Source organism: Apodemus sylvaticus, chromosome 10, assembly GCF_947179515.1.
Source record: "Apodemus sylvaticus chromosome 10, mApoSyl1.1, whole genome shotgun sequence".
Lineage (NCBI taxonomy): Eukaryota > Metazoa > Chordata > Mammalia > Rodentia > Muridae > Apodemus > Apodemus sylvaticus.
In genome coordinates this window covers 7,608,004-7,623,642 of record NC_067481.1, presented here as the reverse complement: position 1 = coordinate 7,623,642, position 15,639 = coordinate 7,608,004, and the positions used below count along the sequence as shown (strand labels likewise).

Below are 15,639 nucleotides of genomic sequence, written 5' to 3'. Positions count from 1 at the left end.
AGCGCATATTTAAAATACCAAAGTGAACCTGGCCTCCAAGTTCTCCCAGGATCTCTCAGTCACTGTCTGTTACAGGGCATGGCTGGCATACCCCACCCTCTATGCTGAACGTCCCATCCTAGGGGCTGGGCTTTCCCCAGAAGCTCTTCCCTATATAATCCAGACATTTTGGTTTCCCTCCTCTCCCTCTCTGCATTTCCTCTCTCCCTGCATGCACACATTCTTTCTCTCTTTCTATTCCCCTGTCCCTGTCTCCCTTCCCATGGTGACTTTCTTGGGACTAGTGAACCTGCCTGAGAGATGCACCCAATAAACCTACTTTGATTTGGTTCATTTCATTGGTAGAGAATAACACCATCTGGTGCCGAGATGTTGAGCCTCAGCCCCACTTGGGAATGGGGGACTGAGATCCTTCCTCTCATCTTTCTCTCCATCTGATGAGACTCCATGAGCAACCACCTACCAGCAGCCTTGGAGTACAGGGTGCTCCTTCCAGGTCTCCAGACCCCCGGGATCCCCTGCCAAGGGAAGGCTGGGAAAATGGACACTGTTTTTTCTAAATCTTGACTGCCAGACACCATCAGGCTTTATCCAAATTGGGTTTGTCTCAGACCTTGCACAGACTTCAGTCTGAACTCCACATATGCAGGTTTTTTAAGAAACCAGTCTTTTGTACTCCCTTCACGAGTGGCAGGGTACATATGGCTTCAGATGCCGCCTATCTCCACCCCCTCCCTCTCCCACCCTGTGCCTTCCTGCGACAGAACAGCCTTGGTTATTTAAATCGCCTGTCACACCTGCTAAATTACACCAGAGCCAGTAGGGTGGGAGACAATATATACAACACATGGCTGGTCACCATCTTGTCTATGGGATAAGTAGAGTGGAGTCATAACTTCACCACCAACTTGAGTAAGGGCAGCCACATGACTGGCAGCCATCTTTGTTTTGGGAAAGTCATCGCTTTACCACCATCTTAACTAAGGGCTGCCAAATGCATTCAGTACTTTGCTGACAGCCATATCTAACTTCTCAGTCTTATCTTTAGCTGTTTGGATAAACTAACCCATACAGAAAACTACAATGGCCTATAATGGTGAAATATTGTAGGATCAGCAAAATTGCCAGTCTCTCTATGAACCACATCTATTCTTAAAATTTTTATTTTAATATTAGAAGAGCTTCAATTGAAAAAATTGTGAGTTTTAAGGATGAAACCTAACAGGGATGGCCTTATTTAACCCCTGGTATATGTCTTCAAGGTTAAGTCTAGGATGAATAACTAGAAACAAGCCAAGTTTGTCTATTCAACCGTATTTTACAGAGATAGATGGTACTTGGGGACTTCAGAGACCGGCTGAAGCTGGCATTTGATATGCTGAAACTTACCTTGACAGATAGAGACTTCCAAATCCTAATAGTGACTCCCCCAAGGTCTCCACAGAAGATAAATGGGGCACTGACGACTCTACCTGTATTGTGGCAATGCTAACCACTGGGCATAACTGCCCCCCCTCGCCCCCCCCCCCCCCCCCCAGTGCCTCCCTGACTACCAGAATTGTAGTCAGGCCAAATTGTACACAGGCGGGACATGGGAAAACTGAATACCTTATTTGCCTAGACAAAGATAGGAGAACCTTCCCAAGTTCCTGATTCACAGAAAAGTCTGTTCACACCTGGCAACTGAAAACTGATGCTTCCCTGGGGCCTGTGCCCTTAAGTAAGCCACCAACACCACATGAGCCTAATGGGGTGGTCGTCTAGGTAATGGGTAAGTTCCTGTCTAGGTAATGGGTAAGTTCCTGTCACTGATACGTAGGCCATCTAGAGTATCCTGCTCAGGTCTCTGACGGGTTTGAAGAGACTAATGAGAGAATCAACTTTTTACTATTTCCTTTATCTAAAGGAACTCAGTTTACAGTGACTGCTCCCAGTAATCAACCACCTATGTCCTCTGTTTAATAACTGGATGGGAAAGAGCGTGAAGCTTATATAAAATCTGAGGATACAGAAACTTAAGTTGTGAGGATCTAAGGAAGTGTTTAGGGATCTAAGAAAATGTTTGAGGTTGTAAGAAAGTGTTTAAGGACTTAAAAACATAAATGGTGATAAGAAAAACGATTAAACGGATATAAAAGGAATGAAGGTGCTTCCAATTTCTTCTCCTCGTGGTCAGCGCCAGCTTCCCCAAAGGGCATGGCCTTGGTGCATGTGCCTGCTGTCTGCTGTCTGAGACAGGCCAGCGAAGAGGACAGACTCGTCTGTCTCTGCTCAGCTTACAATCTTCATCCACAATATCGCAATCCCACTTTTAAAAGGCATCTTCCCATAAGATCTGCTTTTTTTCTTCTTAGTCATTCAAGAGCTATTGCAGGCTCTTCAGTCTTTTCTGCTACTGCTTCATGGGTCTTCCTTGGAGTTTCAGCAGTGCCAGCCATCTTTGTTTTGTTTGGAAGGTGTTTTATCACAACAATAGAACACTAATACACCATATAAAGATGAAAGAATTGGAAAGAAACCAAATTTTATTATAATTGAAATGTTCACATATAAAGATGAAAAGGAAATTTTAAGGTTTTAGAAAAGTTGTTAAATACACACACACACACACACACACCTACATAAGCAAGTGATCAAACAAAAATCTATTTACATGCAATGAATAACTTTAAATCAATTATAAGATAGCATTTAGGGCTGGAATGATGGCTTCCTGGGGAAGTATTACTGTGAAAGCACAAGGTTGGGTCTAAGTGTGGACTCCCAGTCCATAAAATGTAGGCCAGACATGCGCATGCATGTGTGTGCACACACACATACACACACACACTTACACATGCACACACACATACATGCATACACACATGCATACACACCATACACATATACACCACATACATATACACACACACCACATACACACACACACATAACCCACTACACACACACACAAAACCTACCTCACCAGCATACACACACATAGAACCCACCTCATCCCCCATAAAACCCACCTCACACAAACATACACACACATACACCTCACACACACATATACATATACATATACATTACCTGACACACAGACACAGACACACACACACACACACACACACACACACACAAAATACCATTTAATAATAATCTTTTCCTTTTTTGTGCAGTACTGGGATCAAACCAAGGCTTTACATACAGCAGACAAGCATGCAACCATAGAGACACATCTCCTGTTTAAAGAATCCATTTAAAATCAAAATAAGGGACTGGAGGGATGGTTCAATGGTTAAGGGCACTTGCTGTTCTTCCAGAAGATGCAAGTTCTTGTCCCAGCACCCACATGAGGTAGCACACAAATCACCTGTAGCTCTAGGGATTTCTGAAGCTCTGATCTCATACAGACACAAAATTAAAAAATAATAAAAATACAGGCTTAAGTTATAAATACAAAACCAGGAGCTGGTTCTTTGAGAAAATCAACAAGATAGATAAACCCTTAGCCAGACTAACCAGAGGGTACAGAGACAGTATTCAAATTAATAAAATCAAAACTGAAATGGGAGACATAACAACAGGAACAGAGAAAATTAAAAAAAAATCATTAGATCCTACTACAAAAGCCTATGTGAAACAAAACTGCAAAATCTGGATAAAATGGATACTTTTCTAGACAGGAACCAGGTATCAAAGTTAAATCAGGATCAGATAAACCATCCAAATAGTCCCATAACCCCTAAAGAAATAACAGCAGTTGTTAAAAGTCTCCCCCCCCCCCAAAAAAAAAAAAGCCCAGAACCAGATGGTTTTAGTGCAGAATTCTATCAGACCTTCAAAGGAAACCTAATACCAATTCTCTTCAAACTATTTATACTGGCTGCTTTTGTGTGTCCACTTGACACAGGCTGGAGTTATCACAGAGAAAGGAGCTTCAGGTGAGGAAATGCCTCCATGAGATCCAGCTGTGGGGCATTTTCTCAATTAGTGATCAAGGGGGAAGTGCTCCTTGTGGGTGGTGCCATCCCTGGGTTGGTAGTCCTGGGTTCTATAAGAGAGTAAGCTGAGCAAGCCAGGGGAAGCAAGCTGGTAAGAAACATCCCTCCATGGCCTCTGCATCAGCTCCTGCTTCCTGACCTGCTTGAGTCCTGACTTCCTTTAGTGATGAACAGCAGTGTGGAAATGCAAGCTGAATAAACCCTTTCCTTTCCAACTTGTTTCTTGGTCATGATGTTTGTGCAGGAATAGAAACCCTGACTAAGACACTATTCCACAAAATAGAAACAGAAGGAACACTACCCAAGTTGTTCTATGAAGCCACAATTACACTTATACCTAAACCACACAGAGACCCAACACATAAAGAGAACTTGAGATAAATTTTCCTTATGAATATAAATGCAAAAATACTCAATAAAATTCTTACAAACTGAATCCAAGAACCCATTAAAACAATTATCCATCATAGCCAGGTAGGCTTTATCCCAGGAATGCAAGGATGGTTCAATATATGGAAATCCATCAACATAATCCACTATATAAACATACTCAAAGAAAAAACCACATGATCATCTCATTAGATGCTGAGAAAGCATTTGACAAAATTCAAAACTCCTTCATGGTAAAAGTCTTGGAAAGATCAGGATTCAAGGCCTATACCTAACTATAATAAAAGCAATATACAGCAAACCAGGAGCCAATATCAAACTAAATGGAGAGAAACTTGAAACAATCCTGCTAAAATCAGGGACTAGACAAGGCTACCCACTCTCTCTCTACCTATTCAATATAGTACTCAAAGTCCTATCCAGAGCAATTAGACAACAAAAGGAGGTCAAAGGGTTACAAATTTGAAAGGAAGAAGTCGAAATATCACTATTTGCAGATGATATTATAGTATACTTAAGTGACCCCCCAAAATCCCACCTGAGAACTCTTAAACCTGATAACAACTTCAGCAAAGTGGCTGGAGATAAAATTACCTCCAATGAATCAGTAACCTTCCTATACTCAAAGGATAAACAGGCTGAGAAAGAAATTAGGGAAATGACACCCTTTGCAATAGTCACAAATAATATAAAATACTTTGGTGTGACTCTAACCAAGTAAGTGAAAGATCTGTATGACAAGAACTTCGAGTTTCTGAAGAAAGAAATTGAAAACCTCAGAAGATGGAAAGATCTCCCATGCTCATGGATTGGCAGGATTAATATAGTAAAAATGGCTATCTTGCTAAAAGCAATCTAAAGATTCAATGCAATCCCTCTCAAAATTCCAACTCAATTCTTCATAGAGTTAGAAAGAGCAATTTGAAAATTCATTTGGAATAACAAAAAACCCAGGATAGCGAAAACTATTCTCAACAATAAAATAACTTCTGGGAGAATCAACATCCCTGATCTCAAGCTGTACTACAAAGCAATAGTGATAAAAAGCTGTATGGTATTGGTACAGAGACAGGCAGGTAGATCAATGGAATAGAATTGAAGACCTAGAAAGGAACCCACATACCTATGGTCACTTGATCTTTGGATAAAGGAAAAAAGACAGCATTTTTCAACAAATGGTGGTGATTCAACTGGCGGTCAGCAAGTAGGAGAATGTAAATCAATCCATTCTTATATCCTTGTATAAAGCTCAAGTCTAAGTGGATCAAGGACCTCCACATAAAATCAGATACACTGAAACGAATAGAAGAGAAAGTGGGGGAAAGCCTCGAATACATGGACAGAGGGAAAAATTTCTTCAACAGAACACCAATGGCTTATGCTCCAAGATCAAGAATTGAGAGTTGGGGGCCTCATAAAATTGCAAAGCATCTGTAAGGCAAAGGACACTGTCAATAGGATAAAGCAGCAACCAACATATTGGGAAAAGATCTTTACCAATCCTATTTTTGATAGAGAGCTAATATCCAATATATACAAAAACTCAAGAAATTAGACTCCAGAAAGTCAATTAACCCTATTAAAATGGGGTGCAGAGCTAAACAAAGAATTCTCAACTGAGGAATCTTGAATGGCTGAGAAGCACCTAAAGAAATGTTCAACATCCTTAGTCATCAGGGAAATGCAAATCAAAACCACCCTGAGATTCCACCTTACAACAGTCAGAATGGCTAAGATGAAAAACTCAGGTGACAGCAGATGCTGGTGAGGATGTGGAGAAAGAGGAACACTCCTCCATTGTTGGTGGGATTGCAAGGTGGTACAACCACTCTGGAAATCAGTCTGGCAGTTCCTCAGAAAACTGGATATACTATTACCCAATGACCCAACTATACCACTCCTGGACATATACCCAAGATGATGCTCCAACATATAATAAGGACACATGTTTCACTATGTTCATAGCAGCCTTATGAACATATGAAACTAAAGAAGGGAGACCAAAGTATGGATGTTTCGGTCCTTCTTAGAAGGGGTAAAAAAAAATACTCATGGGAGAAAAAGTGTAGAGCATAGACTGAAGGAAAAATCATGCAGAGACTGCCCCACCTGGGAATCCATCCCAAAGGAAGACACTATTGTGGAGGACAAGAAGTGTATACTGACAGGAGCCTGATATAGCTGTCTCCTGAGAGGCTGTGCCAGAACCTGAAAAAAATACAGAGGCAGAAAGGCTCACAGTCAACTATTGAACTGGTCACGGGGTCCCCAATGGAGGAGTAAGAGAAAGGACTGAAGGAGCTGAAGTGGTTTGCAACCCCACAGGAAGAACAACAATATCAACCAACCAGAGCTCCTAGAGTCTAAACCACCAACCAAGGAGTACACATGGAGGGACCCATGACTCCAGCCTTATATGTAGCAGAGGATGGCCTTGTCGGGCATCAATGGGAGAAGAGGCCCTTGGTCCAGTGAAGTCTTGATGCCCCAGTGTAGGGGAATTTGAGGGTGGGGAGGCAGAAGTGGGTGGGTGGGTAGAGGCACACCTATAGAAGCAGGAGGACGGGAGATGGGATAGTGGGTTTTGGGGGGATCTGGAAAGGAGATAGCATTTGAAATGTAAATAAAATATACAATAAAAATGTGTAAAAGAGAAAAGAAAAGAAAAGATTTCATCTTACACCAGTCAGAATGGCTAAGATTAAAAATTCAGGAGCCAGCAGGTATTGGAGAGGGTGTGGAGAAAGAGGAGCACTCCTCCACTGCTGGTGGGGTTGCAAATTGGTACAACCACTCTGGAAATCAGTCTGGCGGTTCCTCCGAAAACTGGGCACCTCACTTCCAGAAGATCCTGCTATACCACTCCTGAGCATATACCCAGAGGATTCCCCATCATGTAATAAGGATACATGCTCTACTATGTTCATAGCAGCCCTATTTATAATTGCCAGATGCTGGAAAGAACCCAGGTATCCCTCAACAGAAGAGTGGATGCAAAAAATGTGGTATATCTATACAATGGAGTACTATTCAGCCATTAGAAACAATGAATTCATGAAATTCTTAGGCAAATGGATGGAGCTAGAGAACATCATATTAAGTGAGGTAACCCAGACTCAAAAGGTGAATCATGGTATGCACTCACTAATAAATGGATATTAACCTAGAAAACTGGAATACCCAAAACATAATCGACACATCAAATGAGGTACAAGAAGAAAGGAGGAGTGGGCCCTGGTTCTGGAAAGACTCAGTGAAGCAGTATTCAGCAAAACCAGAACGGGGAAGTGGGAAGGGGTGGGTGGGAGGACAGGGGAAGAGAAGGGGACTTACGGGACTTTCGGGGAGTGGGGGGGCTAGAAAAGGGGAAATCATTTGAAATGTAAATAAATTATATCGAATAAAAAAAAAAAAGAAAAGAAAAGAAAAGAAACATAAAGCTTTTAAAAAAGAAAGAGAAATTCTCTGAAAAGTCCACGCTGGGACTTTGAGTGTGAGCACACATCCCAGTCAGGGTTTCTGTGGCTGTGATGAAACACCATGACCAAAAGCAGCTCAGGGAAGAAAAGGTTTATTTTGTTGTCTCTTCCTTATCTCAGTGTAGCATCAAAAGCAGTCAAAACAGGAAGTCAGACAGGGCAGGAACCCGGAGGCAGGAGTTGATGCAGAGGCGACTGAGAGATGCCACATACTGTTCTGCTCCTCGTGGCTTGCTTAACCTGCTTTCTTACAGAGCTCAGGACCACCACCCCAGACCTGAGATGGGCTGGTCCCTGCCTCAAAAAATCATTAATCAAGAAAATGCCTTTTGAATGTCTATCTGATGGAGGAGTTCTGTTTGTTTGTTGTGTTTTGTTTGTTGTAGGTTTTGTTGATAGAGTCTCTCTGTGTAGTCCCAGTGTATGTCCTAGAACTTACAGAGATCCACCTGCCTCTGCCTCCCTAGTGCTGGCATCAAAGGTCTATACCACTCTGCTGACATGGAGGTATTTTCTCAACTGAGGTTTCCTTCCCTCAGATGACTCTAGCTTGGGCTAAGTGGACATAAAATCCAGGCAGCATAGAGCATCAAATGTATCATTAGGATAGTGGTTTAGTTAGGGTTTTACTATTGTGAACGGACACTGTGACCAAGGCAACTCTTATAAGGACAGCATTTAATTGGGGCTGGATTACAGGTTCAGAGGTTCAGTTCATTATTGCCATACCAATCCCAGTAGAATCCGTGTGACAAGTTCCACAGATTGAGGCATTGGACTTCAAAAGAAGGTCTCCTGGAACTGGTTGTGGAACTCTTGGCTGGAGCAAACATTGAGCCATAGTTCTCAGGGCAATTTTTCTGTTTTGCTTTCTTTTATTCCTTTCCTGGTAGCCTAAACCATGATCTTAGCAAGGATAATGGGTACGAAACCATCCTTTGAGATGGGGTCACTAACATGACCTTATCTCCAGGGAAACCAATACTTTATAAATTATTTACAAAATTATTATGATAGATAAAAACTTTTCCAGCAATAAAATTTCATATGGCTGCACGTGTGTCATTGGAAGTGGGTTTTGGTATATGGTAAAGAAAGCCTTAATTAGAAAGAATTAAAATAGTTTAAATTTATGTATCAAAGATTTATTAAAAATCAGACATTAGATGTTAAGCGATAATTAACCATAGGGGCTGGAAAATTAGATCAGTGGTTAAGAGGACTGACCATAAAGATTATTAACCTGTTCTTGGGAATATGCCACTAGCCTTGGATGAATACATTCGCCCTATTGAATACATTCTTTTAGAATTGTTATATTTTGATGATTTATATTAATAATGATGTTACCTGTTCTGTTTGTGATTCACTGAACATGTAGTTTTTGAGTTGTAATGCTCAGATGATTTTTTATATTTTTTGTGCCAAATGATTTTTGTTGGTATTCATGATTGTTTCGCTGGATACGGTTTCTAAGAGTTGTTATGTTTGGTTTTTAATGTATAAAATCCCCTGCTTGAGAGCTGCAAAATACACTCAGATTCAAACTGCCTCTGTGTTTCTGTTTGTCACCGCCGAATCCTTACCCACCTGGACTTCAAGGACCCTCATCCCAGGGACCCCCATACCCAGCTGGGGTGGTCTGTGGCACATTATCATCAAGGCAGGGACATGGCAGCATCCAGGCAGGCATGGTGCAAGAGGAGCTGAGGGTTCTACATCTTCCTCTGCAGGCTGATAGCAGAATACTGGCTTCTAGGCAGCTAGGTTGAGGGTCTTAAAGCCCATGCACACAGAAACACATCAATTCCAACAGGGCCACATCTTTTAAGAGTGTTGCTTTCTGGGCTGAGCATATACAAACCATCACAGAAAATTTCCTTATCTATGAACATGGACTGTAACCCCAATTGTTTGGGAACTTTGAAAATATCTTCTAAGGGTTGGTTAGACTGGTCAGCTTTGCTGTGAAAACCTGGTCATCTGAGGTCAGTACCCAGGACTTACGGTGCAAGGGGAGAACCAATTCCCAAAGTTGTTCTCTGACTCTTATATGCAAGCTGTACTACACTCTGACACTCACAAACACATCACACATCACACACATCCAAAATAAAATTTGCTGCAAATAATAAAATGTTCTTCAGTAAATGATTTCTTCCTTAGAATCTGTTCGTGTATTTATTAAATTTGATTTTGAATGAATTACATTTTTATTTTGAGATCTTTAAAAGATTTGTTTTATTTTAATTGTGTGTGTATCTGTGTGTATGGATGTGTGTGTGGGGGTGTGGGGGGGAGCACACATATACATATGCATGTATGAGTGAAGTGCACTGGGTAACGGAAAAGGGTGATGGATCTACTATAGCTAAAGTTGCAGGTGGTTGTGAGCCATCTCTTGTATTGGTATTTGGAGCCAAACTTGGGTCCTCTGACAGCCCTCAGAGAGCACTCAGTCACTGAGATGTCTCTCCAGTCCCTGACTTTTATTTTTAATTATCCATATGTGTGTATGACTGTGTGTGACTATGCGCATATGAATGCAGGTGTTCATGAAGGTCAGAGGTGGCTCTTAGCCATAAGTCACTTCTCTAACTCCTTATATTTATTTAATTTGGTATTTATAGGTTGATCCTGCATTTTTACTACTTTTTAATTTGTGACTGTGTGAGATCAGAGCTTCAGAAATCCCTATAGCTACTGGAGATTTGTGTGCTACCTCATGTGGATGCTGGGACTAGAACTTGTGTCTTCTAGAAGAACAGCAAGTGCCTTTAACCACTGAACCATCCCTCCAGCCCCACATTTTTATTTTAAATACTGTCTTTAGACTGGAGATGTGGTTCAATGGTAGCATGCTTGTCTACCACACATAAAGCCCTGAGTTTGATTCCAGTACTGCACAAAAAAAAAAAAAAACAAAAAACAAAAGATTTTTATTAAATGATATTTTGTGTTGGTGGCTGAGGTAGGTTTTGTGTGTGTTTCTGTGGTAAGTAATGTATGTGTTTATGATATGGTGTGTGTGTGTGTGTGTGTGTTAGGTTATGTGGATATGTGAGTATATGAGGTGGGTTATGTGTTTATGTGGGTGAAGTGGGTTATATGTGTTTGTATGTGTGTGTGTAAGGTAGGTTTTGTGTGTGTGTGGTGGGTTATGTGTATGTATGTAGTGTATGGGTCTGTATATGTGTGTGGTGTTTATATGTATGTGTGTGTATGTGTGTGTATGTGTGTGTGTGGTAAGTTGTGTGCATATGTGGTGGATTATGTGTTTGTATGTGTATGTGTGTATGTGATGTATGTGTGTGTACATGTGTGTGGTGTGTATATGTGGTATGTATGTACACAGTCATGCGTTCATGCATGCATGTATGCATGTGTATGTGCATTTATGTGTGCATAGCTTTTCCTGTGTGTGCATGTGTGCCTGTGTGTATATATGTGTGTCTGTAAACTTCCTCCCATAAAAAATTGATACCAGAGATAGAGTGTACCTATATCTATCTACCCTTGCAAATGGTCCGCTGGATTTAAACCAACTGCAGATTCCCACAACTTGGGAGGCTGACACTGGAGGGGGAGAGCTTGAAGCCAGCTTGGGCTACACAGCAAAATCCTTGTCTTATAGAAGCAGAGCAAAGGCTGTGGATTCAGGTCAGTGGGTAGAGTGCTTGCCTAGCATTCGTGAAATCTGGGTTTCAGTCTTCTGACCCTCATAAAACAGAGCACACTGGTGAATGCCTGAAACCCCAGCATTTTGATGTTGGGAAAAGGAAAATGAGAAGTTCAAGGCCAGCTTGGGCTACATGAGACCTCACCTTAAACCCACGCTCTCCCTGTTTCTCCGAGTCAATGCCTGTGGCCCTAGAAGCCATTGTGGCAGATGCCCCTGGCCAGAGAAATCCCTGCTCTGAGGTCCATAGTTAGAGAAATCCCTGATGCCCCAGGCTGAGCCTCCAGCAATGTCCTCTGCCTCCCAGGGCTTAGCCTCGGCTACTGCCATGGGCTTAGCCTGAGCTGCCTTGTGCTCCCTTGCGACTGCAGCCACCCTGCCTCTGGTTGTTCTCCTCTCCCATGATCCCCTGCGACTCACTTAGGTTCCGGTTGAGGGTTTGCTGTATCATCTTTTGTGTCTGCCTGCATCTCTCCTTGTGATTCCCATCTGCCCTTAAAGTTCACGTCTCACGTTGCATCTATTCAGTATAGGAAGTTCTCTGTTCACATGGCTGTCCCTCTCATGCTGTGACATGGTTTTCTCAAAGACTGGAATAATTTTTCTTCCAGTATGCAAAACTGAGTTTTTTCAAGGAAGTTACTGAGAGACCTAAAGGAAACTAGCTGAGCTTCAAGTCCTCACAGGGTGCTGGCATCTGTCGCCACCAAGGACAGGAGAGGAGACAAGACCATGTGGCAGTTCTCTGCTCTGCTCCTATTCTTCCTCCAAGGTAAGCAGCAGGGGCTTTAGATGCTTCCATGTCAGTGGTGAGGGTGACACAGACGGTCTGCCCTGGGTTAGGGAAAACCAGGTGATTCCCTCACCAGCTGCTTACTCTCAAAATAAAAGGCAGGGTTTTTGTTGTTGTTGTTGTTATTTTGTTTTTTTGGCATCTGACAGATTCTGTAGATATTGCAGAGAAATCAAAACCAAAAACAAATTAAAAAACAAAAAAGAAAAAAACCAAACCTTCCAGAGTGTGTTTCTCCACCCTAGCTGCTCCACAAACCTGATGAGTGAGTGGATGAACTAATACTTTAAAAATGTATTTTGAGTTTTCTGTTTGTCACATGCAGCCCAGGATGCCCCTGCACTTGTGATCCTCTGGACTCCACCCTCTGAGTATTGGGATTTCTAGCATGCAGCTCCATCTCCAGTTACATTTTGAGTTTTAACTGACACAGTGATTAATACTTACAGGGGCTGGGTGTAGTGGTGATTGCCTTTAATGCCAGCACTCAGGAAGCAGATGTAGGTGGACCTCTGTGTGTTCAAGGCCAGCCTGGTCCACATTTTGAGACCCTGTTTTAAAGAGGGAAAAACCCGATGGAGTACAATATGACTTTTGCACGTTTGTACAGGATGCAATGATCAGATCAGGGTAGCTGGATTTTCATCGAAGCCATTTTCATTTCTTTGAAATCTCTAGGCAGTATTTTGAAATATTCAGTTGTCAACCATATTTTCATCTGTCTCATACAACACTAAAAGTTGTTATTCTCATCAAGTTACAGACACCCCTGTGTCCTAACAACTCCCCCTTTATGCCATAAGCACTCTCCTGTCTTCTCTAATACCCTTCCCAGGCTGATAACCATTATTCTGTTCTCTACTCTTTGAGGTTAACTTTTGTTCTTTTAAGAAAAAAATGTGTCTCTGTGGTGTATGTATGTGTAAATATTTGTGTGTATGTTTCTGTGTAAGTGCATCTGTGCACACATGAGCGTGTGCTCAGATACACACATGGGTGCACACACACATGTGGAAGCCACAGATCGATACTGTGTTCCTTTCTCTACCATTCTCTACCTTGTTTGTTCAACATGGTCTCCCCCTGTGCCTGGAGCTCACAGATTCAGTCTATCTGAGCAGTGATCTCCAGGATCCTCCTGTCTCTGGAGTTACAGACACCCCACACTACACCTGGCTTAGCACCTGTCAGACCCATAGCCTGAAAAGATTTCCTCCCACACTGCAGTCTGTTGCCCATGCTTTGGTTGAATCCTTTTAGTTTAAAATAATTACATTCACCAATTTTTGATTTTGTATCTATGGTGTTAGGACATACTTTGTTGTCGTTGTTGTTGGCCCCAATACCCTGAAGCACTTCCTTTACAGTTTTTCTTTCTTCTTTTAAAGATACGTGTGTGTGTGTGTGTGTGTGTGTGTGTGTGTGTGTGTGTGTAGTAGCTGTCTTCAGACACACCAGAAGAGGGTATCATATCCCATCATATCCCACTACAGATGGTTGAGAACAACCATGTGTGTGCTGGGAATTGAACTCAGGACCTCTAGAAGAACAGTCAGTGCTCTTAACCACTGACCCATCTCTTCAGATCCTCCTTTATCATTAAGTGGGTAATTGGATATTTCTAGCTTGTGCATGCTGTGCAAGCACCACACCAACGGTGCTGCATCCTCAGTCCTTACCAGTAGCAATGGGACTCAGATTACATGGATCTGAAGGACAGCACAGGGTCTGTGTGCTGTGATCACTGTGCCACATGGAACTCAGATTGGTTGGTGTCAGTTTGTTCAGCCTCCAAGGCATCCATCTTAGAAAGTACTGGAACTACCACAAGTGGCTTCTGTGTGGCCATGGGATGCGGCTTCTTCAGATGAACTTTCTGAGGGTCATGGGTACCGAAATGAAGATAGGATCATGTCCAGTGGACACGGTCTTCTGACACTTCCTCTACTTCAGCCATGATTGGTCATTGTCACCATTTTATCTTCTGAGAACTATAACTGGGCTCTTCAGATGTTTGTTCTTTTTTTTCTTTGCTTTTCTTTCTTTCTTTTTCTTTTGAGGCTTCAACTAATAGGACAACAATGCTGATCAGTCTTGGGAACAGGGAAGCCCTTCACTGGTTGTTATTCAGCTCATAAACTCTACTTGGCACAGTAGAGTTCTGCCCTTGGAGGAGGAGATCAGTGGTCTATGCATTTGTGTTTTCCAGGTGTCTGCACTGCTCAGGAGGTCACAGGTCCAGCGGAGGTGAGTGGTCAGGAGCAGGGAACCTTGACAGTGCAGTGCAAGTATACTTCACGCTGGAAGGATTACAGTAAATTCTGGTGCCGAGTAGCTGGTTGGAATATGTGTGAGTTTCTGGTTGAAACTGATAAATCAGAGCAGTTGATAAAGAAGAACCGTGTGTCCATCAGGGACGACCAGACACACTTCATCTTCATGGTGACCATGGAGGATCTGAGGATGAGCGATGCTGGCATTTACCAGTGTGGAATTACAAAAGCTGGATATGATCACATGTTTAAAGTTTATGTGAACATTGACCCAGGTAAGAAAAAATTCCAGAATGCAATCTCTGATAAGTGGATGTTAATTATCCTAGAAGCCCTGAATATCCAAGGCACAAATTGCATAACAAATGACGCCCATGAAGAAGTATGGAGAGGGTCCTGATCCTGGAAAGGACTGATCTAGCATTGGAAGGAAATATAAGGACAGAGAAAAAGGAGGGAGGTGATTGGAGAAGGGATAGAGAGAAGAAGGTTTATGGGACATATGGGGAGGGGGGATCTGGAAAAGGGGAAATCATTTGGAATGTAAACAAAGAATATAGAAAATAAAAATATTAAAAAAAAGAAACTGAAGAAAAAATTCCAGAAAGTCCTGGTGAAGGATCATGGACCCCTGTAAAATTCTTACTAGAAAAAAATAAACCGAATCTACTCTATTTGTCTTGTTTTCTACCAAGATAGTAGGCCAGGTGGGAAAGCCTTGTCTCCCAGACCCAGATGTGTGTCTTAGATATTCTCAGTCCTACATAAGTGAGAATTGAACTCAGAATCTTGTGTTTGTTAGGAAGCACTCTAACACGGAGCTACAGTCTGAGTGAGGCCCCCACCCTTAACATAAAATAAAGGAAGTCTCTGAACCTCTATTTCTGTACAAGATAGAATAATAAGGATCAGGTTTACATCTTGCTTTAAACAACTACAACAAAGAAAACAAACAAAACCGGAGCTGGAGAGATGGCTCAGTGATTAAGAGCACCGGCTGTTTTTCCAGAGAACTGCATTTTCTTCCCTGCATGTACAT

General features: G+C 42.1%; 1 protein-coding gene across 5 annotated transcripts in view; it reads left to right on the top strand.

Annotated features, from left to right (window-relative positions):
* The first annotated feature begins 11,969 nt into the window (after positions 1 to 11,969).
* The window catches only part of LOC127694038 (CMRF35-like molecule 3), a 59,860-nt gene continuing 56,190 nt past the window's right edge, over positions 11,970 to 15,639 (top strand). For all 5 annotated transcript variants that reach the window (XM_052195417.1, XM_052195419.1, XM_052195414.1 and 2 more), the window contains exons 1-2: positions 11,970 to 12,306; positions 14,537 to 14,875. In XM_052195417.1, the coding sequence (XP_052051377.1) occupies positions 12,267 to 12,306; positions 14,537 to 14,875 (379 nt within the window). In that variant the 5' untranslated portion in view covers positions 11,970 to 12,266. The remainder of the gene's footprint in view (positions 12,307 to 14,536; positions 14,876 to 15,639) is intronic.